Source organism: Malurus melanocephalus, unplaced genomic scaffold, assembly GCF_030028575.1.
Source record: "Malurus melanocephalus ecotype Western Australia unplaced genomic scaffold, MMel_1.1 scaffold_362, whole genome shotgun sequence".
Taxonomy (NCBI): Eukaryota; Metazoa; Chordata; class Aves; order Passeriformes; family Maluridae; genus Malurus; species Malurus melanocephalus.
Window position 1 is genome coordinate 311,858 of NW_026623594.1, and position 21,729 is coordinate 333,586.

At 47.9% G+C, this 21,729-nt stretch overlaps 1 protein-coding gene across 5 annotated transcripts in view; it reads right to left on the reverse strand.

The window, feature by feature from the left end:
* UIMC1 (ubiquitin interaction motif containing 1) overlaps positions 1-21,636 on the reverse strand; it is a 40,085-nt gene extending 18,449 nt beyond the window's left edge. For 3 of the 5 annotated variants that reach the window (XM_057378496.1, XM_057378499.1, XM_057378500.1), the window contains exons 1-5: positions 21,324-21,635; positions 16,915-17,072; positions 8,902-8,989; positions 3,743-3,867; positions 2,261-3,415 (exon numbers count right to left, since the gene is read on the reverse strand). In XM_057378496.1, the coding sequence (XP_057234479.1) occupies positions 2,261-3,415; positions 3,743-3,867; positions 8,902-8,989; positions 16,915-17,064 (1,518 nt within the window). In that variant the 5' untranslated portion in view covers positions 17,065-17,072; positions 21,324-21,635. Of the gene's footprint in view, positions 1-2,260; positions 3,416-3,742; positions 3,868-8,901; positions 8,990-16,914; positions 17,073-21,323 lie in introns of all 5 variants that reach the window. The other 2 variants (XM_057378497.1, XM_057378498.1) reach the window with 2 other exon arrangements.
* Between the last annotated feature and the right edge of the window lie 93 nt (positions 21,637-21,729).

Genomic DNA, 21,729 nt, shown 5'->3' on the forward strand with positions numbered 1-21,729 from the left:
TGGCACTAATTCAGGTCACCAGACTCTGAATCTCCAGAATTGGGTCTTTTCCCTCTGAATCTTTTAAAGACCAAGAGTCACCTAACCTTATCTGAAAGGCTCTGAAGAAATTGATTCTATTAGCATTGAAGTTTGTTAGTGCAGGTTCACAGGCTGTGAGATCTCCCGACAGCCAGGATTTGCTCTGTGCAAACATCCCTTGGCTGTGGGAAGCAGTGGCAGCAGCCACTGCTGCCAGGGTGGAAGTTCTGTGCCCATTCCAGGTCAGGGTTTCAGGGCAGGGGTACAGGCAGCCTTCTTCAAGCACATCATTTGCACCTTCATTTCACACATGGCACGAGGCCATGTGGTTTTCCAAGGACAGCTTTGAGTCCTCAAGAATGGTTTCTAGACTCAGCACAGCCTAAAATCTCCCACCAGCCCCACCAGCAGAGCAGCCCTGGTGGCACTGGGGCAGCCCCAGTGTAGCACAGGCAGCAAAGGGTTTCCAAGAGATGCAGCACGTTGGAGACACGACTGCTCTGGGCCCCTCCTTTGTCACTGCCAGTAGAATTGTATTTGATAGAGGGAAAAAAATGGAGACAAGGCACAAGCAAACATCAAACATATCGATTTTGCAAGTAAATCACCTGCTCTGGCCTCASTGTGCGACTGCACGGAGAGGCGAGAGAAAGGAGCTACCTCTCATGCTGGGTGTGATAAAGCAGATGAAAAGGCATTTAGAAATTATTTTCTCTCATGTAAAARAAGGGACTGGCAAATTTTGGGCTAGGGTTGGAATTGTAAAGTCTGCTCCYCCTCCCTTATTTTTTCACCTTAAAAATATCAGAAAGGTGACATYTACACACAGGTTATGGCACTGAGAGAGCTCCCGTGGTCAAGAGGAATAGGTTGCAAGTTACCACTCAGCACCACTAAAACCTCTTTTCTCCCCCAGAATTAATTAGGTATTAGCATTAAACAGATAATATTTTTAAAAATACCGCACAATTTTCAGTACTGATTAAAAGTTCATGCCCTTCCCAGCTGCTGTAGCTTCCCAAGGGCTTTAGAGTACAYATCCATAGACCTCCAGTCACCCCAATCTTCCAGTATAATGACACCTTCATTTCCAGAGGAAAAGCTACAGAAAAAAAAGTGCAGTTTGCTTTAAGGACCTCTCAGGTCTTTTGTATCTATCCTAAGGAAATGAAAAAGGGCACAAGTCAGTTCCTTTCCTCTGCAGATCACCTCTAAGGCTTGTTTAAATCTCCATCTGCTAAACCCGAGCCAAAGCACTGTCATGAAAAGTCACATTTCAGCAGAGGCTGCTCTGCTCTTTTTCTGCAACCAGAAAATGCAGACATGACGTTTTTTCCTAAGTGTTCAATATTACAAGACAGAATATAAATATCACAAAACAAGTTAAGTAYCTTTCTAACACCAGGGTAAATGATCAAATACACTTGAAAACAGGAACAACAGAGCCAAGGCTTCAGTCATAGAGAAGATAAAGTTATACAATGATCCGGGAGTGAAGTCATTATGAAAAATGAGGGTTGGAAAARGCTGACACAAACCTAAAATACAGCAGTAATAAATACTTCATCTGACTAGCAATCTGTTTAAACTTAGCAGTGACAGAAAGCTGCCTTCCGCTCCAGCAGGAGAGCCCTGACGGAGACAGAGGCTGACACCTAGTGTCTAGCACACCCGAGCCTGAGAGAAGGTGCCCAACACCAGGACAAGGACAGGGAGCACCACTGCGGTGACACATCACCCTGTGACCACACAGAGCCTCTCCCAGCCACAAGGGAAATGTGCACTTCCAAGGGTGATGCACTGATGGACGCAGACGAGCATGGAGGAGCAAACAGCAAAGGCTGTGCCACAAGGACAAAGCCATATCTGTCTGCAAAGGGAAACCCAGGGCTTCCCACAGGGCCACAGGTTTATAAACTGGTATGCCAGCGCTGGTGGTGGTCAGCATCACCTCTGTGCCCTCYACCCTGACACACTGCCAGGCTACACCCTTATGAGAAGCATCAGTTGGATGTGTTTGTCTCTGGAGCACTAATGATGACTGCCAGGCTGCTCAATGGCCCCTGCCTTGTGTGAGCCTGTACACTCCTCTCCCACAGTAAGCTGTGTGGCTAGAGAAGAAGTGCCTAAATTTAAGAGGGGCATTAAACAGCAGTGCCTGCTTTGCAGAAGGCACTGAWCCATAAAATGGACAGAAGGGCGCAGCTGCTCAGCTCCTGATCAGTGGTGAAGCTCTTACCTGGCAGTAGCTGGTGGTCGGTTCATCATCAGAAGTGGAGTTCTTCTCYTCTTCCATGCTGTGCCCTGGACTCTCTGCCTCCCTCCTCTTTGAAGGGTGGAGCCAGGTGATGCTTTCAGACTCCTGTCCCTCTGTGTCTCCATCTTCTGTACCATCAGCAACCCCATTCTCCCTGCTTATYTCCTCTCCTTTCCCGAGCTCGTTTTGGCTCAAGGAACAACTGGGCACAACCGGGTTACCAAATTCCTTCTTATGCAATAGCTGCCTCTGAGCCTGCTTCAGGCTCTTCTGGTAAACCTCCAGCTGACACAAGATGACTTTGGTGTACTGGTTGGGGTCCACCCCTTTGGGGCAGAAGGGGATGCCCCAGTAATAGTGCACCGTGTCTCTTGCCTCCTCCTGTTTGTGCTTCTCCTCCGCTGCAGTCAGCAWGCAAATTTCCGGGGCACTGCCAGACCCCTCATTCTGCTCTGCTTGCTCTGKGGAAACACAGACCTTGGCAGTGTGCCTGGGCTGTGAGCTGTGCTTGSTACCTGCTCCTCCACCACTCCTCCTGGGGCTGTCACACTGTTCTGTGGTCCTGTTCCTCCAAAGTGTGGCTGAGCTCCCAGCACCAGCTTCACTCACAGAATGGCCAGTGCAGGGCAGGAGCTGCTCTTTTGGTTCGTGGCCTGCTGCTTCAGAAGAGCTGGAGGGGCTGGTGAACAGTCTCCGAGGTGTCAGTCGCCAGGAGCCCGGAGACACCTTGCCAAAGGTGGGACTCAAAGACACGAAGTCCTCTCCGAGAGTGCTGGGTAACATGTTACCCGAATCACTTTTTGCTGGTGAGGAAGACTTTTCACTTGACCTTGTCACAGACTGGCCCTTCCCCGGAGACACGATTATGCTGGATACTAGTGAGCTTTCAACGATTTCCTGGCTTAACCTCCTCAACACTACCAAGGGGCTCCGGGCGACATCCATCTGTCCGTTCCCATCAGCTCTGGAGCTGTGTGAGTGGGAGCTGCAGTCAGAGGGAGGGGTGTCAGGGCAGAAAGCCAGGCCTCCCAGGATCTCAGAGCCTTCTCTCTCAGCAGGCTGGCTTTGGCCCTGTGCATCCAGCGCTTCTTCTGACAACTGAGGAGTTGCAGCAGAGGAGTCTGAAGGCTGACAGCTCTGAAAAACAAAAGGTTGACTCTCCTACAGACATGTTCTCTATCAGCACAGCACACCAATGGCACCCCAGCACGCTGGCTGCCATCACCTGGACAGCAGATCCACCCATCCTGAATTAGAACTCTGTACCAGCTGGGGTTAGACGTCCTGCCCCTCTTGCTAAGAGGGTACAAAGCAACTACTCTCCAGCTGCTGTCATTCCAATTTGTGCTGGAAATATCTACGCCCCCCAAGTAAAACTTTYTTTTGTGCAACATGGTAAAACAGGCACAGAGCAGCAATGTTGCTGAAGAACCCTAGTGAGCCTCTCCACAGAAGTGCACTTACACTAAGGCTCTCAGCAATGGCCTTCCTCAAGAGCTCCTCCTCTTCCTCTTCCTGACAGTTCACTTCTCTAGCTTCTTGCTCACTCATTTTCAGGGCCAGTGCAAATTGTTCCTCTTCAGTCATCTCTACAGCAGAAGAAATAGGATAATGTTAATTCACAGCTGCAGGTGTATGTAAACASTCAGTGTATATCCAGCATGTTGGAAAAATGGGTGAAGGTCCTACTTCTCCAGGAGGAATGCAGAGCAAATCATCTAAACYTCAGCTGTCCTGAAAAGGTGTCACGAAAACCAGAGCAGGCAAGACTAAATGAGAAAGGTAACTCAGGTCAGGAACTTCACTTCAGGTTTCTACAGCAATCTAGGCTCCCATTCCCTGAGTATATTAACTGCAACATGACATTTTATTTGCCATCAAACAACACACACTGCAGCTGCAGAATGCATGTTCAAGGAAAGAAGAAAAGGACAGATTTCTAAAGTGTGCTCATTTTTACACTGGAGAGGCTCAGCAGCAAGGCAGGATAAACAACACATCTTCTTTAAGACACTTTTTTGCTAACCAAGTAGCACACCTCACTGCCTTCTGACACACAGAARCCTGCAATACCACAGGAGACCTACCCCAGAGAAAAAGAGCTACATCTTGTTCACCCTGAGCCGCAGGTGGAAAGCTCTGTGGAGGATAATGTTACTTGCYTGGTGGTATTATAGAGGATATTTCACATGCATACATCCCCCCTTCTGCTCACATCACCCCTCCACTGCATCACTAAGTCAGTCATGCATGGGAAACAGGTTTCCTACAGTTGTAGCTGCTATTTCAGCAGAAAATTTATTCCTGAAATATTCGTCGCTCCAATCAAAGCAAAAGTCTAGACTGGCTATGTAGAAACAAAGCAGTTAGTTACTTTTGAAAACACTTATTTACTTAGATTCAATCCAGCACTTTTCACTCTGCTTAAAATACACAATGCCTGCAGAATGGAGTGCAGCTTGAAAAACAACTCAACAGCACTCTCAGGAGCTGAAAAATACATCTTCTCACTCGACACAAATTGACAGATTTCCTTCAGAACCCGCTCCCTCCTCCAGGCAGAATCCTGCACGCGCCATCTCATGCATGAAGCAAAGGCTCGCGCTCTCTGACGGGCTACAACATCTTTAAGACATGCCATTTGAACAGGGAGGCTGCCCAAGCACAAAACATGCCTTCGCTGCAGCCAGCCCCGGAGACAGGCGTTTCCCTGGATAAAGATGCATTCACAAGTTGCAGGCTCCCATTTTSTATCCCTACCAGCTGCCACCCAAACACAGCAGCACAACCGTGCTCTGGCCTTAGCACAGCAGTGACAGCAGCGCTGAAACCAGGAGCATCCACAGAGCAGAGCTTTGCTCTGCCCTTCCCCCAGCCCCTGGCTGATGGCAGCCTCTCGCTCCCCCACCCAAGCAGGATCTGAAGCATTTTTGGACTGATTACCTCCAGATTCCTTTATGTGTCCTATTAAAACAGCACTTAGCTTCAGGTTGTTGGTTTGGGGTGGGGCGGGGGGGTAATTCCTTTGAAAATTAAGAAAGAGGTTGAAGAGAAGGCAGACTGCAGCGCTCTCAGGGCTCGTGGGGATCTTTTGTCCTTGGACAAAGTCACTCTATGATGTTACAGCCAGGAGGGACCAGGGCAAAGAAAAAAAAAAGCATCCTTTAATGGAAAGCACACAACAATCCAGGAGAAGGCTCCCATCCCCAAGAACAGCAGCATTAAACAGCATATCACAGAGTCAATTAGGTTGGAAATGACCTCTGAGATTGAGTCCAACCTTTGACCAATCACCACTGTGTCAACCAGACCACAGCACTAAGTGCCACATCCAGGCTTTTCTGTTTCCATAATATCAAACACCTTCCAAGCATTAGGAAAGTGTGTGCTGATTTGTTTTCCAGCCCAAACCATCACAGCAATCAGGCCAGATCCTGCAAACTCTGACATGTGCAGGAAAACCGGTGCACATGATCRGCACCCTGCAACACACGACTTTCCACGTGCTTCAGCGGGGGCCTGAGCGTTCGCCAGCTCAGGCTATCAACATCCATGAAGCTTAATAAAAAGAAACATTTTTTGGCGAGTTACTGCTGTACATTTTGTTTTCTTCTCCCTCCCTGGCACAGCAATTTCCCCTCTGGGGACAGGGAATGTGCYAGACAAATGCTGCCTCTGGCAGAGAAACCAGTGACAAACAAGATGCACTTAGTGCCCGTTCCAGTTGAGTAGGTGCTCCAGAGACGGGGAAATCTCGAGTTTAAATCCACCTGGCATTACCGTGGGGAGAGCAAAGAGCAGCACTGCTCTTGCCTTCCAGCAGACCTGACCTGCTTTAAGCAGAGCTGACGGTATTTCGTGCTCCAGGACTGATCACTTCCCAGCACCGTTGTGTTTTATTAAACTTGATGCTGATTGCAGCCGTCATAATTTATGATGATTAGAAACCCAGAGCGCTGGGTTAACCCCCGACCACTGTGTGCAAACAGAGCTGGGGAGTGAGCTCAGAGAGTGTGGCAGAAACTCCCACAGACCCCGGGAGGAACGACCCCTCTCCATCTGGACCGATGCTCATCTCACACTCATCACTCGCCTTGCAGGAGCCCAATCCCAGGGGGAAGCACCGGCACTGGGAACTCTGCGTCTCACCCTCCAAAATCCACTTGTCACAYGTCCATCCCAACGCAGCACGAAATCCCGGCGCCTCTCTGGGGACCAGGGCATCCACCAGACCCGCAGATGGRAAGGAGGGGTCAGAGAGAAACTGTTTTTAAGATACAGCGGCCCTAAACAAATTAAACCATTTCAGAGCCTTTTTAAATGCTAATACGGCAATTTGCAAAGCGATTTATGTTCCATTTTGACATTTGYAAAGTGAATTAGATGCAAAACCCCACTAGTTGTAGTTATAAYACTTACTAATAAGAGATTTACTCAAAAATAACAGAAATGCGGGATCTCAGTATATTCAAAGTGCAATTACAGTAAAAACATTCAAATGTGCTTTAAAGCACCAACTTCCTCTGGAAAAAGAGAGGGRGACTTCTTTAGGTTTTGTATTTCCATTTATCCTGTCAGGATGAAACGTCACAGATATATTTTAGTTATGGCTTTAGGTTAAAATGAATAAAACCACAACAAAGCAAAAAAGGGAGGATACGCTTTATAACCAGTGCCTGCCAATATCGGAAATTTTCCAGTTTTGAGGAGAAAGAACTTGCTCTACCCAGAAGCAGCGAATCTTTACAAAAGACCAATTTGCCTCGCAATTCAAAGAATTTATTTAAAGACACTGGGAAAAATAATTACTACTTCAAATCTTAATTTGCCTAAAAGCAAACACAGAAAGTCTAATTATAGCTTCCCACAAATGAGAACAGCCCCACTGTCACACATGCTTAAATAAGCACCCGTTCTCCGACCGTGCGGTGCCAGGCACCCCCAAATTCAGATGTGCACACTAAGCAACAAAAAAGGCAGCTTTTGCTCCAGGAAAAGAAAAACTATTATCAATAATTTCAACACCTAGAAACACAGCAGAACTCCCCCATTATACAACGTCTGGAGAGCCGGCCCTGTCTCCTGCTGATTTTCTGGAGCACACTGAACACCTTTTGCACAGCACCAAGCTCCTGAAACCCTACATACTCAACGATGCAACGAGGACATCCAACTTCAGCAGATCCCTACTCTTAGCACCATATGTCTGGTCACATTTTAGTGGCATCTCCAAGGGGGGTTTCAGCTTTAATTTGGTGCTCTGTTTCCTTTGGGAGAAAAAGAAGAATAAGAACAAGAACTCTTTCYCCATCTCTGACTTTGCTATCTTACTTGTTCAACACAGGCATGCACAGTGGGCTGCAGCTCCCACAAAGAGCTGGGCTGTTCTGTGCTATGGCCTTAGGCCTCTATTAAAAACAATTTAATTCACACAAGCCCTGTGAGGACTGACAAGCCCAACTGCTGCTGCTTGCGGAGCACTGGCGTGCTCCATTTTGTTCAGTGATTGCTTTGGGTTTTGCAGGAGACAATATCTCTCCCATTTTAAAACGTCCTGAATTTCATCTGCTGGATGAGCCCCTGCCTCAAAGAGCACAGGGACACAAGAGGGGACCCTCGGAGGTCTGGCTGCTGTAACATATGGGGCTACAGGGAGCACAGGCACCCTGGCCATGCTCACTGGGCCCTTMTGCCTGTAAATCAGCATATGAGCAGGAATATCCCAGCCTTTAGCATCTGTTCACAGACTTATTGTCTATGAATGCATTTAATCCCTTATTAAAGCTGCTCATACTGACCTCTCCACAACCTCCTGTGACACAAACTTCCAGGAGTTCACCTCATGCTGTGTGAAGCATTACTGTCCTTCACCCACTTTAAACCCATCTATCTCTCGCTATTTCCACTGATACACCCCAGGAGCTGGTAAGTAGCAGCTCTGTGCTCAGCTGAGGCATTGCCTTCCCGATGGGAACTTGATCCCACTGCTCTCTCCTAATAAAGCAGCTCCAGGCTTTCCAGTCTCTCCTCACCMGGCAGCTGCTATRGCCCTTCACGGCTTGGGCTGCCCTTCTCTGGATGTYCCACCGTGTCCTTGCAATGCYGAGGCCAGACCTGCAYGCTTTATGTAACAGCAAAATGACAKMGACCAAATCCCTTGTTCTTAACACCCTTCCTCATGATGCCCAGCATTGCTGGTGCTCCGGCTGTCCCCACACTGCGAGCTGATGATTTCAGAGAACTGTCAGCTGCGACTCAGATCTTTCCTGAGCGGCAGCTGTCGGGTCAGAGCATGGTGATGTTTCRGGGACAGACAGGAGCAGAGGAGAAGCAGTTTGTGACTGACAGCACTTTCAGATCGGCCCCAGCTGATTTTGAACCCGGTGAGGTACAAACACCCTCACACACTTATTTTGGAAGTGCACCGCTCTGCACACACGCTGCCTGGGGAGAAAACAAGTGACAGAGAGCCTATTCTAACAGGCAAAACTTAGCCCTGAGAAGGGCCTTTTCTGCATCCCCAGCCATGTCACAGCCTTTCTGCAARGGAAATAATATCTGAAACAAACAGCAGAAGCTGCTCAGCATCACACAACTTCCCCAGCCCCACAATGGAGACCTACGTGCAATTTTCTTTTTAGGAGTAAACTTTGTTCGATCCAGCTGCTTTGTTCTCTTCCTTTGCAATCCACTCTCTTCCTTCGTCTCCTGCTGTAATGGAAAAGAACATGGTGAGTGCGTGCAATATGTAAGAAATACTACCAGCCCCCTCCCCCCAACTACTCAGACACAAACACTGGTTCAAGAACAAGCATCTATTTGTGTGAAATTTGAATTTCAAACGTAATTCAAACACATTCTGTAACTATTAAAAGCTGTGTRATAAGCATAACGAGCAAAAAGAGTTACAGACTGACATAAACACAGAAGTAGGAGAGACAATAGACTTCATGCCAGTCACCACCATGCACTGCACCTGCTACCCATGATTTTAAAGAGAATTTGTTTGGCCTTGCTAAAACATTGATATTTGTAAGCACTCAAAACAGAAAAACAGARCCTTCTGATAACTGAGCATCACACACCTGTAAGCCAGGACTGTTTCCTGCCATGCAGCTTCTAGTACTCTGCCCAGACAATTTTAGGTCATCAAAACTAGAATCCCTACCCATCTTTTTGAGACCCCCACCAATGCACCCTGAGGGCAGGGGAACCAACTGTATTTTCTCCTCATGCTATTCTCTCATCGTATTCATAGAATCAAAGAATGGTTTGATTTGGAAGGGACTTTAAAGCTCATCTCATTTAAACTCCCTGCCATGGGCAAGGGCACCTTGGTGCTCAGAGCCCAATCCAGCCTGGTCTTGAACACTGCCAGGAGCATCCATGGCTTCTCAGGGAAGTATTGCCACAAGCGTTTCATTTTTGAAACCTGAACACTTCACAAATTTATTGTCTTGAAGCCCCCTGGAACAACAGTCCCATGAACAACCAAGGTGTGTGCTGCTTTAAGCACAGGGGCTGCACCACAAACAGGCACAGGCTTAAATGACACACATTTCTGCAAGTTGCTGTCCTAACRGCTTAGGCGAGGGCACACACATTACCAAAGGCTGTCACTGGACCTCTTCCAATTTGCCTCTCTAAATCAGGTAGGATTAGAATCAAATCCAGTGTTTCAGGCAAAGACCCATGCCTGGCCAGGATGGGCTTTGCAGTGAGTTTTGCTGCCCATGAGATASATGTCAGCCACTCGCTCATGCCTCATTCCATCTCCTGCACCAGRAGGAGTGGTCAAAGAGGGGCACATGACTTGGGCTACTTTAACACAAACAGACACATTGATTATTTTCAAGTGTCATCAKTTTTTTTTGTCTTTTGCCTGTGTTTCTGAACCCATGAAGTCCTTTGGACTGCCCCTCTGTGTTGAGTTTTGTTGAAGACATCTCTGGCTTTAAAGTTATCTGTAGATTTTATTAATCTATATACACCACTTGCTCCCTCTTACAGATCGTTAATGAGGATGTTAAAACACACACAGACCTAATATTGATCCTCTTGGCCTCAGCTTTACATCTCCCCCAGATGAGCCTCTCTTCTGTTCATCAGCAGCTCTTACTGACAGTGTTTTAGCAGGATTTCAATCCAGGAATGTTACTATCTAGACCAAATTGAATTATTTATCCAACTAAGATTTTGCAAGACATACTACTAGGCGGTTTCCTGAAACCCTAATACATCACAGCTTTTACATGCCCTAACACTTGCAMCATTCCTCACTTCCACTAACTTAAGAATCACCTCACAAAACAGCAGCAATCATGGTTGGCAAGTCCACACACACTCATGCTTGCGCCCAAGGGTTTTTTTCTGTGGTTGATTGTTTCTCTTCCCCACCCAGTTTAGGTACCCCCTTTCCAGGATCTGCCACTGTGACTCCAAAAGGCTGCTTCACATCCAGAGAGTCTTCTCCTAGGAGATGGAGACCAAGCTCCTGCGCAGGGGGTGAAATCCTCTCTCCTCCGGGGCCCTGGCATGGTGCCCTTCTGTGCAGTTTTCCATAAGCCATGGGATCTCCTGCTCCAAACTGCCCTGCTTTGATCTGCAGCAACAGCCCCATGCTGACCTTGTGGGCAGCTCCCACCTCAGGGGGTGGGGAACAGTCCATGGGATTGCACTAAGATTATACACTGGAGGAGGTCCAGCAACAGCGCTTCTGCCCTCCCCCAAAACCCTSTCTAACAATGCTAAATCCACCCCAGTTTAAGACAGGGGCAGTTTAATCCTAACAGGCTCTGTAAATCCCCAGCTCTTCTCTCTAGGCATCAATCTTCCCCTCATCACTCCCTCACTTGCTGGAAGGTCAACCCTGACACTCTCATCTGCAGCTCTTTTCCAGGGCAYGGATGTGATTTATGAGCACACCAAACTTTCCATGGCTGTGAGTGCCTGCCCTGTGCAGAGACACGCACACACAACACACACCACGGGACAACACGGGGCTCAAACACCTCCAGGGCTTCTGAGGGGAAACGGTGTGCCCAGCACCAGGCACGCTGCCCAGATCCATGGCACAGCCAAGTACGTGCCTCGGTTCCCCGTGCTGGTCCTGAAGAATCTCGATATTTACATCAGTGGCAGGAGCAAAATTATTGCAGGACACGTGTTGTACAAACCTCATACATTTGAGAAAGATGTTTAAATTGCTCAGCAGCGTTCTACTGAACAGCAACGGTACAGTGAACTGCTGAAGCAAATCCAATTAATCCTGATGGGCCAAAATATATACACACATCTCAATTCCAAGAATTCTTAAATCTTCTTTATTTTTAAACCCAGAAAATAAAACATACMTTTTAATTAGGATTTATGGCTGTTCGTACCTCTGCTGGGAGAGAGCCCCGCAGGCCCCAGAGTGCTCTGCATAAATGCAGGCATGGATGGTAGAAACAGAAGGGGCCAAGAAAATTCAGAGAAGACAACAGGGCTTGCTCTTCCTGACCCAACCYTTAAATACTCATCTATCTACAAGGATAATAGGAACTCAAGGGGCCACTCAACCAACTGCCTTTCTAATAAAATCACTAGTCCAAAAATAATCCTAATCAATTAAAATATTCCCAAACTGCAGCCAATACTTTGTTACAAGGTCATCTCCAACACACATCTTCCAAGGGAAACTAATTATTATAGTGGAGGCAAGGTAGGAACTGCACACCTCTGCCCAGTGCCAGCCTGGAGAGCATCCCTCCTCTTCTCCCATCAATTCGAGGCATAACAGCTAGAAAGAACCCAAATTCTCTTCCTGTGTGTCAGGCTCTGCATGTTAATTTATGATGCTCTCTTATGAGCAATTTCACTGTCAGCATTGTACACAGATCAAGAAACAGACACGTTTCCACAGCTCCTTCCACATTTAGTGGAAGGCAGCCACTATTCTTCCTTGTTTTTGTAACCTGCTTGGTTTCACCAGACAGCAGGAAATCAAATTCCCATTTTAAAAACAGTTTTGCACATACTTAGGAGAACCTGACTCTGCCAGCAGAAACAGATACAGCTCCACKCACTTCTAAAAGCCCATAAATGGAAGCCAGTAGCCAGCATTCCACATCCTGCTCCCTCAAATCCACACGATAAACCACAGAAATCARCTTCTACTGACTCAGGGAAGGAAAGGCTGCAGCACAATGTCTCTACCACTAACGGTGCAGACTGCAAAGTCAAAAGGTCTGGGTAATTTTACTGCTCAACAGCAGTTGGGACCATCTAACAATAGAGCACAGCCAAACACCACACATCCTGCATGGGAAATATGTAGATGAAAACCAGACTAATTTATTTTTAAAAGCCAATTAGATGTTGGAATTGCCATGTTTGGCTCTAGCCAAAGCTGCTGCTGAAATTAATATCACACCCTACTTTATTAGTCTCTGACTTCAGTTCAGAATCTGTTTCAGCTTTGCTCTTTCAGCTCATTAGAACAAACCTGCTGGAAGTGGAGATGAACAACAAGACACAACAGGGCTCATGCCAGGATATGCAGTTCCTGACACAGGGAAGAAGGACTCTGTAGAAAAAAGGGCTTTTACTGGTCTGTGAGGAGCCTGGATTCAGATCAATCTGATTTTCAACGAGTGAGCTCAGCAGAAGCCTCTTCCAGAACCAACTCACATTGCATTCTCCTCTGGGATATGGAAGCACCAGGTCCCTCRGCACCAGCAGAGCCCATGGAGACAGCAGGGCACTGCAGCAATAATCCCATGTGGCTCTGCTTTGCTTGGATGGTCAATGGTGTGAGGTGGTGTCCAGGGACTGAGTTAATTTTATTCCTAGTAGCTGGTGCAGTGCTGTGTTTTGGATTAGTACGAGARTAATGTTGATAGCACAYCAATGGTTTAGCTGGTGCCAAGCAGTGCTCACTSTAAATYAAGGATTTTTCAGTTTCCTGTGCTCTGACAGTRAGCAGGTRCASARGGAGCTGGGGRAACTGGGCAAAGGGATATTCCATAGCACAGAACCTCATGCCCARGGTATAAACAGGGRGGAATYRGCTGAGAGACACYGATGGCTGCTYAGGGACTGGATGGGCATCAGTGAGTGRATGGTGAGCAACTGGATTGTATYACTTGTTTCTCTTGGGTTTTACTCATCGAATCACRGAAAGGTTTGGGTTGGAACCAACTTCAAAGATTCTCATTCCAACGCTCCTGTCCTGGGTACTTCCCACAAGACCAAGTTGCTTRTTGCCTGGMTTTGAAYRCTGCCARGGMTGAGACATGCACAACCCCTCTGGGCRTCCTGTTCTAGTGCCTCACAACCTTCACATTAAGGAATTTATTCCATACATCTAACCAAAATTTYTCCCCTTTCAGTTTGAACCCATTCCTCTTGTCCTATCAGTACAGTTCCTGATAAAAAAACAGTTCCTCTCTTCCTTCTTTTCATTACGATTATTCTTGATATTATCATTAGGATTATTAATCACATTATTATATTTTATCTTGTTTCAATTATTAAGCTGTTCTTATCTCAACCCACGAGATCTACTTCTTTTCCCCACAATTCTACTCCCCACAATGGTGTGGGAATGAGCAAGCAGCTGCCTAGTACTTAGCTGCTGGATGGGATTCAACTATGACAGGTGGGCTCTGCCATCCTGGTTGTGACATTTCCAGGGCCATCTTCTCCATAGCAAGATGTCCCTCAGTCCATGCCTGGTTCTGAGGTGAGTGTCCACTGTCACAGCTGATGGAACAGGATAGGGCAGTGACTGGATACTCCATCCCACACCTCTGCACCACAGCCAAAATCTATTCTGGAATATCAACACATGCTGCTGATTACCCTGACTGTGARTATCTCCAAACACAGCAACACTCAGGCAAAGGGGTGTTCCGCACCAAAGGGAAGACGGGCCATGCAGAAATAGATGGCACCATCACCCTGAGTCTTGTCATATGTTCCCCGAGGGCTGGCAGAGCTGAYGGATCTGGCACAAAGAGCTTGTGAGAATTGATGCCAACTTTATAAGTGCAGGCAGGTACTCTCAAAGCTCCCAAAGGATCTACGCAGGAAAAAGACCCTTCCAAAAGGTGCCAGACCAGATGAGAAGCATTTGAGGATCAACTGTACTRAATGCTGCAGATCAGTCTAACAGGTCAGCACAACTTTTGGGCTGTGCTCAGAGTTCATGCTCGGCCAGGCCTCATGCTGATGAACAATCATCTTTCAGACATGGCTTCAAGGGTCTTTACCAACAGCCCAATTCAAGCAGGAGGCTCAGGAGACCAAGAACTGTCATGCTCAGAGAGAGCATTGTTGGGCACTACTCAAAATACTGTGTATTTGTGAATGAACATCCATCTTCTGGCACAGACAACCCATTCCCTGTGGGATTAAACAGCCAGGGGAGATGGGAACCACTCTACTCATTCAGCATGTCTGCATTTTCAGAGACAGTCTGCACAAAGAAGGTCATCTCCTCTGGTTTCCACAGAGCCAGAGAGACTGTACTTATTTTGTCTGACCCTTTCCTAAAAAAGAGAAGTGTTCCCTGAATCCAGGATTATATATAGCAGAGATCAGAAAGCCTCACGTCCAGAAAACTCTTTTTTTATGCAGCTCTGCAGATGCCACAGCATAGACATGAGCAAAGAAAAGGAACTTGGCAAAATAACATGGATGAGCTTGATAATCCAGCATGACTGAAAAATTCCTGGGAGAGGCAGTCTGCCAAAGATCATCAAAAGTGAGAAGCTGGAGGCTTTCCAGGTGCAGCTGCTACAAGATCTGCTGGTCTGGAAGCAGAACTAGGGACTTGTTCTATAGATACCTGCCAAGAGACTGCCAAGGAAGAAAGCCATCGAATCAATGATGCCCAAATTGTCCTTGTAGCTTTTGATTCATAAGGAACCATGTCCTAACAGATGCAAGATTAATTGAGAATGTATTGTTCTCTAAAATTGCTATTGATCCGAGCTTCCCACACCTCTTCTCGAACACACAACAAGGTCTTACCAGAGCAAGAACAACAGTTATAACGCTCAAAATTGAAATTCAGCTTGATGTACACACAAGAGCTGAGACAGTTACAGAAGGCAGACAGTTATTTTTTTGAGATCCCAAGTAAATCAGTTTTGCGTTTGATTTTGCAGAAAACAACACGACAAGAGACTGTGGCACTGGATCTGGAAGCTGATGACTCACAGAAAGAGACTGAACTGAATAAATCCACTCATTCAACTGACTGAACTGTTGTCACTTAAACAGAACCTAATTGGCTCTTTAACGGCCTCTCTGAGCATATCCTTTTCTGTAATATGACCGATTATGCCATCAGAATTTATTGTTTATAGACAAACTTACAGAACAGTGAGGGAGCCTAACCTTTTTATAGATGTGTTTTAAGAGACGTTTGTTTCCTCTTTTTCAGATACGTGCACATTGAGATGAATAATTGCASACAATAACAGGTCCTGATCTTTTATGTATTGCAGCAGGCTCTTATAGCTGCTGATTTCTTTTTTCCTTATAGGTTTCACAATAAAGGCCAGTGATGCAGCAGACATCTGAAGTTAACTTAGCATATTGCAGAGCTAAGGGTTTAACCCCACTGAACTATTACTGCCATATGTTCCATTTCTTTCAGGGAATTTCCCAATGGGAAAGAACTCAGACAATGTGAAGAAAAAACATCCAATATTGTTTGCCCTACAGCTTCTTACTGTTTATTTCTAGTGATTTTCCCCTTCTCACATGATAATCGCCTTACTGGARAGCAGCACACTGCAGATGTGGGAGCAAAAGGGACCTGATTTAAGATCTACAGCTTGAGAGTGAACTGAAATGCTTTTGAAAATGGTGGAATTACAAAAAGCAGCTTAGGATCCCCAATCACCAGCAAGACGGAGCAAAGCCTTAAGAGTCACACRTAAAAAAATCTGATTGTAATAATTTCCTCTCGTGTACCTCGCTCAGTCAGGCACAGGTTCTCAGGGCTCTGGGTTTCCCCCAGGCAGGAGTTCCTGCGCTCATCCCATCGCCCGTGTAACCAACAGAGACATTTCAATCTTGAGGGTAATGCTGATGTGCATAAGCCGACACTGGGGATCAGGGATCTGAGCCTTGATGCCTTAGCCAGGCACTCCCACACCACATTCACCTTTACACCCTTTGGAGCTAGGTTACAAACTCAGGCTCCTATAATTCAGAATCAGTTTACCAGATACTGCCTGTCTCTGAGCTATTCACAAGCCTGAGTTCTGAATCATTTTCTTATCTATTTGCACATAATACAGAATCATGTTGCTAAGGTTTAGCTGGAAATCAATCAAATAAAAATTATGAAAAAAAAGATTTGTAAAGGGATTGAGGAAAGGTTACTTTTAAATTACGTTTCAGATTCAGTTCTGAGAGGATTTGGTTATCAAATCCCAGACTCATAACTCACCCTCACGAAGCAYGCCATTCATTTCCTAGTCAAATAGGATTTGATTCACCTCACATGTTAGAAACAGAATGGCACAAGACCCTCGGTACAAAGCTTGACCCCAGCACAACAGCAAGGGCTGCGAGGGCACTGTCCTGCAGCAGCAAGACTCAGCACAGGCTCTGGGTACCCCAAACCCATCACTGACCTCTCCATCGCTGTCGGATATAACAATAAATGCATCCACAAAAGTGCGCTTCTTCTTGGTATTGGCTGGGTTCCTCTTCTCTTCCTCCTCTTCCTCCCCATCCTGACCTCGAGACTCCAGGCCCTCTGCTGGCTTCTTCCTCCTCGGCATCCTTCAATCTGAAACAGAGGGAAAGATTAAAAGCCATTTGTTTCCTTCTGATTTAGATTTCCCCTAACAGTTTTGGCTTTTTTTTTGCTATTTTTAGGCAAAAGACCCCAGGCACTGAAACCTTATTACAAAGCGTGGTGGATTTAGTGTTACTGGGAGCCACATGCACCAGTCACCACTCATCTAGTTAAGAACACTTTATTACAGCTGATTGCTAAAAAGGGGTTTCAGGGGAACAGCACCACACACCAAAGCCACTCTGAATGCCTTGCCCCAAAGCAATGAGGCTTTCCTCTAAAAGCCCATCAGCAAACTCCTCCACAGCATGACTTCACAGCAGGTCTCCCACCCTCCAACAYACCCTCCCCTCCTCAGCCCCACACCTTGACCAGAACAAAGCAGGCTGTGGCAGCCAGATCAAGCTGACATTTGCACACCAGACCAAGACGCCACCACAGCACAACCCTTTGTCAGCTTTTGCATTCGACAAAAGCAGGGGGAAAGGCATTGTTCCTCCAAGGACACTGTCCTGCCGTTTGCACAGATCAGTGCATGGCTGCTCCAGCACCACAGACAGGGAAAACACAGGCAGTGGCAGCAGGCAGGCTGGAAACAAGACAACAGGTTTATCTGGCAGTCTGGATTTCTCAATGAGCAGCAGGCTCCGGAAGAACTCCATCCAGACATRCCCAAACCATCCGCATTAATGAAGGCACTTAACAAACAGCGAGGAACCTGCTGAGTGTTATTAGTGCAAACCTGAGTGCACGGCACAATTGAGGGCAGGTGCCCACACAATGCAAACTGGTACTTCAGCATCCCTTCCCCTGGCAGCCCATAGACTGATGGAGAGGGATGCACAGCAAGCATTAGCTGCCTGGATTCTAAAGAGCTCGGAGGAGAGAACTGGGAGGACAGCTCAGTGAGGGAGAGCAGCAGGATGGCACAGAGTTAAACAACCCCTTCCTGCCTGTGCTTGCTGTTTACCACACAGCTCAACAACAACATTCACTGCTTCTTGAACTGTGATGTAAAAGAGCCTTACAAAGCAGGTTAAGCATGACTAGCTCTGCTGAAGTTCAATTAAACATGTGCAGACAGAGGCTGAACAACAAGCCCCTCGTTCCACATCAAGGAACAGCAGAGCTGGAAATGCAAGTCAAGTTGGCCGGTTCCCAGACCAGCGTCCTTCCACAGCATCACCCTGCCTTCCTTCKAGATCACTGAAATAGCTCAGATGTGCTGCCTAGATCTAAAATAAGAATAAGAGAAGATACAACAGAGACCCTACATTACCCAGGACAGAGCCAAACCCTTCTCTGTAACACCACAAAATTGCAAACAGYCACTGCGCATAGAAACACTAAGGGAGGCCAAAATCCCCATCAGCGCTGAGAACAGCAGTGCGCTGCTCCATCTACAGTCCGAGCAGCAAGGTGAGGAATAACCACGCTCTCTCCCTACTATCTGCAGCCTTCCTTCTGCAAATACATGCACACACACGCCCAGAGACAAAAGACGATTATCCTGGTGAGTCATGATTTGCACCAAAGGTTTGCTGAGCCCTCTGAAAGCAGAATGTTGCACAAATGGGCAGTCACAGCACCAAAGCGACTCACTGCGGTCCTCCTGTGTTTGTCTGTTTAGGAATCACAGAATGTTTGGGTTGAAAGGGACCTTGAAGATCATCGCATTCCAATCCCCTGCCATGGGCAGGGAYATCTTCCACTATCCCAGGGTGCTYCAAGYCCCGTCCAACCTGGCCTTGGACACTTCCAGGSATGGGGCAGCCACAGCTTCTGTGGGYACCCTGWGCCAGWATCTCCCCACCCTGACAGGGCAGAATTTCTTCCTWATATCTAATTTAATCCYGCTCTGTCAGTTTGGAGCCATTAAAGGAAAKGAAAATAAAAACAAACACTGCTTTTGGTAAAGCACTTGCTCTTGCAAAACAAAGCTGTTCAGYTCCAGCTAAGCTCAACTCTGGTGTYGTTGGAATWTCCTCACTTTATGWTCTCCATTTTTTTTATCTTTTGCTCCAAACGGTCTGTTTACCCTCCCTGCCCAGGGAGATGAGCCAAGCCTCACATCCAGCTGCTGTGAGCTGCCTCCACCAAGGGCATCCATGGTGGTGGAGAATGTTCCTTTATCTTTAGAAAACCAATAACTCATATGCTGAGAGGAGCAAAGAGGGGCCCACACAGGGTCACTGAGGCTTTGGAGAAGCAGCCTATAAACCTTCTTATCCCCACAACAAAAGCAACAGCAGCAAGCAACTGCTGTGCTGCCCTTTTTTTTTTTTTTTTTTTTTTTAATCCACACCAGTATCACCATCTCTCCTCTGACTCTGCGATACATCTTCTGCTCGGTGCTCTGTGCTAAATAAGAGATCACTGAGAAATATCAGCTGGAGTTATGATGAGTCACCTACCTTCAACATTTAAAGGAGAGAAAAGAGGAGATGTAAGAGATGTAACCACACAACTCCCACAACGCTTCTGAAAATGAAGGGACTTGTGGCAAAGAGAGTCTCTGAAAATGTAACTAAGGGAACAAGACAAGTAAGAGATCACTCGTAGCTGTGCTAGTCTGAGGCTGTGAGTAGGAGAGCAGTAATAGCTTTTATTAGACAAGCTGGTGTAGCTGAGGGAAGAAAACATGCATCAGAGCACAGACCTCCTCTTCAGGCAGGGAAGTCGAGCATATTTTGCTTTTAGCACTCTTGGAAAGGATAGCTATGAGTGCCTGAGGGAAAGATACCTGCTTTCAAACCCAGAGAAAAAAAAAGGCCAGAGACTGAATTATCTAAATTCAGAATTATCTAAAATTACCTTTGCAGTCCAGTTCACAGACTCATTTTACAGTTATCCAGATTTTTTTCCAACTCTGAATTTAAGAGAATTTCTTTGTAAATGCTCTGACAGCAAAGGTGACCTCCTGACAAGGGAATCGCACATGCCACGCTTCTCCAGTCACATTTTTAGGGATATCCTTGAAGATCCCCAACTTGTGATTATTTGTCATTTTCCCTCTCATCTATCATTTTGATGAATCAGAAAGCAATTACCGACAGAATAATTCTAAATCTTGACACTGCAGCTACAGACCTGCCAAGCTGTGACAGCTTGAAAAATGCTCGAAAAAACCAAGCCAAAAAAAATGAATGACTCTCATCCCCGGATGAGTTCCTGAGCCRTTGGAGACACAGGCTGTCGCTTTGTAAACAACTCCCCCCAGCTCGGGAAGCAGAGGCACGACGCTCCCCGTGCTCAGGCGGGTCAGCACCACACGCTTCCATGGAAATATCATCCCCAGACCCTCGGCTCGACCCTGCATGCAGGGCCCAGATGATGCTCCGTGACCAGGACACGAGGGCTGGCAGCACCCCGGGGAGAGAGAAATTGTTTACAGGATTGATCCGTTTATAGAGCTGGCTCTGCACAGAGGGGACACGGGCACTGCAGAGGCCAYGCATGGCCAGGCGCATCCGCACAGGCTGCTGAGCTCTCGGGAGATGGTCCCTGCTCCAATGCACTCCAGTGCAGCCCGCAGCATCTCCCTCTTCCCGGGGAAAGGGAGGAAAACAATTTTCCTCCTCTACGTGGGGAAAAAGCGACCCTCGCCCCAGAACCCACCCAGGGTSTTTTCCTTTTCCCAATCCGCTGCCTTCAAGCACGGAGGGCTCTGCAGGGAAATTTACACGGATGGGGTGAGGGATACTCGACAAGCTGGGGAGATGCATGGGGGTTCTCAGGCGGGATAGGAATGGGTTCTGGGGAAGGGGATAAGCCACAGGTGGGCAAATCTAAGGGAGAGGAGCGTGCAGGGGCTGCCCCGGGAAAAGGGGAGGGAGTCAGGCCTGGCAAGAGGAGAGGCAGGAGCACCTCGATGTCAGGGGATGCGGCCAAGGCAGAGCTCCGGTTTTCGGGTTCTCTCCCCAGGGGACGGCCCAGGAAGAGTCCCAGTGTATCCCCAGGCACAGCACCTGGGTCCTCTCCAGGCAAGAGACAGAGGAACGGCCCTTAGAGGGGTACGGGAGATGTCCCTTCCCCGGGGGACAGCGCTGGGAGCCGGTCCCAGGCCGSCGGGGGCGGGGATCGGGGGTCACAGCTGGGACGGGGTCAGCCCGGGGGCAGRAGCCGGAGAATGGCCCCGGGCGGGGGAAGGGGGTTCCCTCGCGGCCCCGGGAGCCCCGCGGCRCGCCCGGGGCCCACCCGCCGCGGGCCAGCGGCATGCCCCGCAGGGCACAAGGTACTCACCGGGCCCGGGCCGCCCCGTTGCCCGCGGCCTCCCCGCCGGGTCTCCCGCACCGGCCCCGGTCGGCGGGTCCCGCACCCGCGCTCAAGTTGGCGGCGGAGGCCTCATTGCCCTCAGCCAAGATGGCGGCGGCGGCTTCACTGCTTTTCACGTGGTCGTCAGGGCGCTGAAGTGGGCAGCGCCATGTCCGTGACGGGCGAGCAGCGCCATTGGACGCCTCGCTGTGAGATGCTGGCGGTCTCACCGTTTTCTCAGTCCGGACGGCGTTTCCTTGGGAGAAGGATTGGCTGCATCCCTTAAACACCCACAATAAGCAGTCGCCAGGGTCCTGCCCGCAATTTACCTTTGCCCACAACCAACATGTCCGCCGCCGCCTCCCCTGGAGGGCGCGGTGCTCTCGCGGGAGAC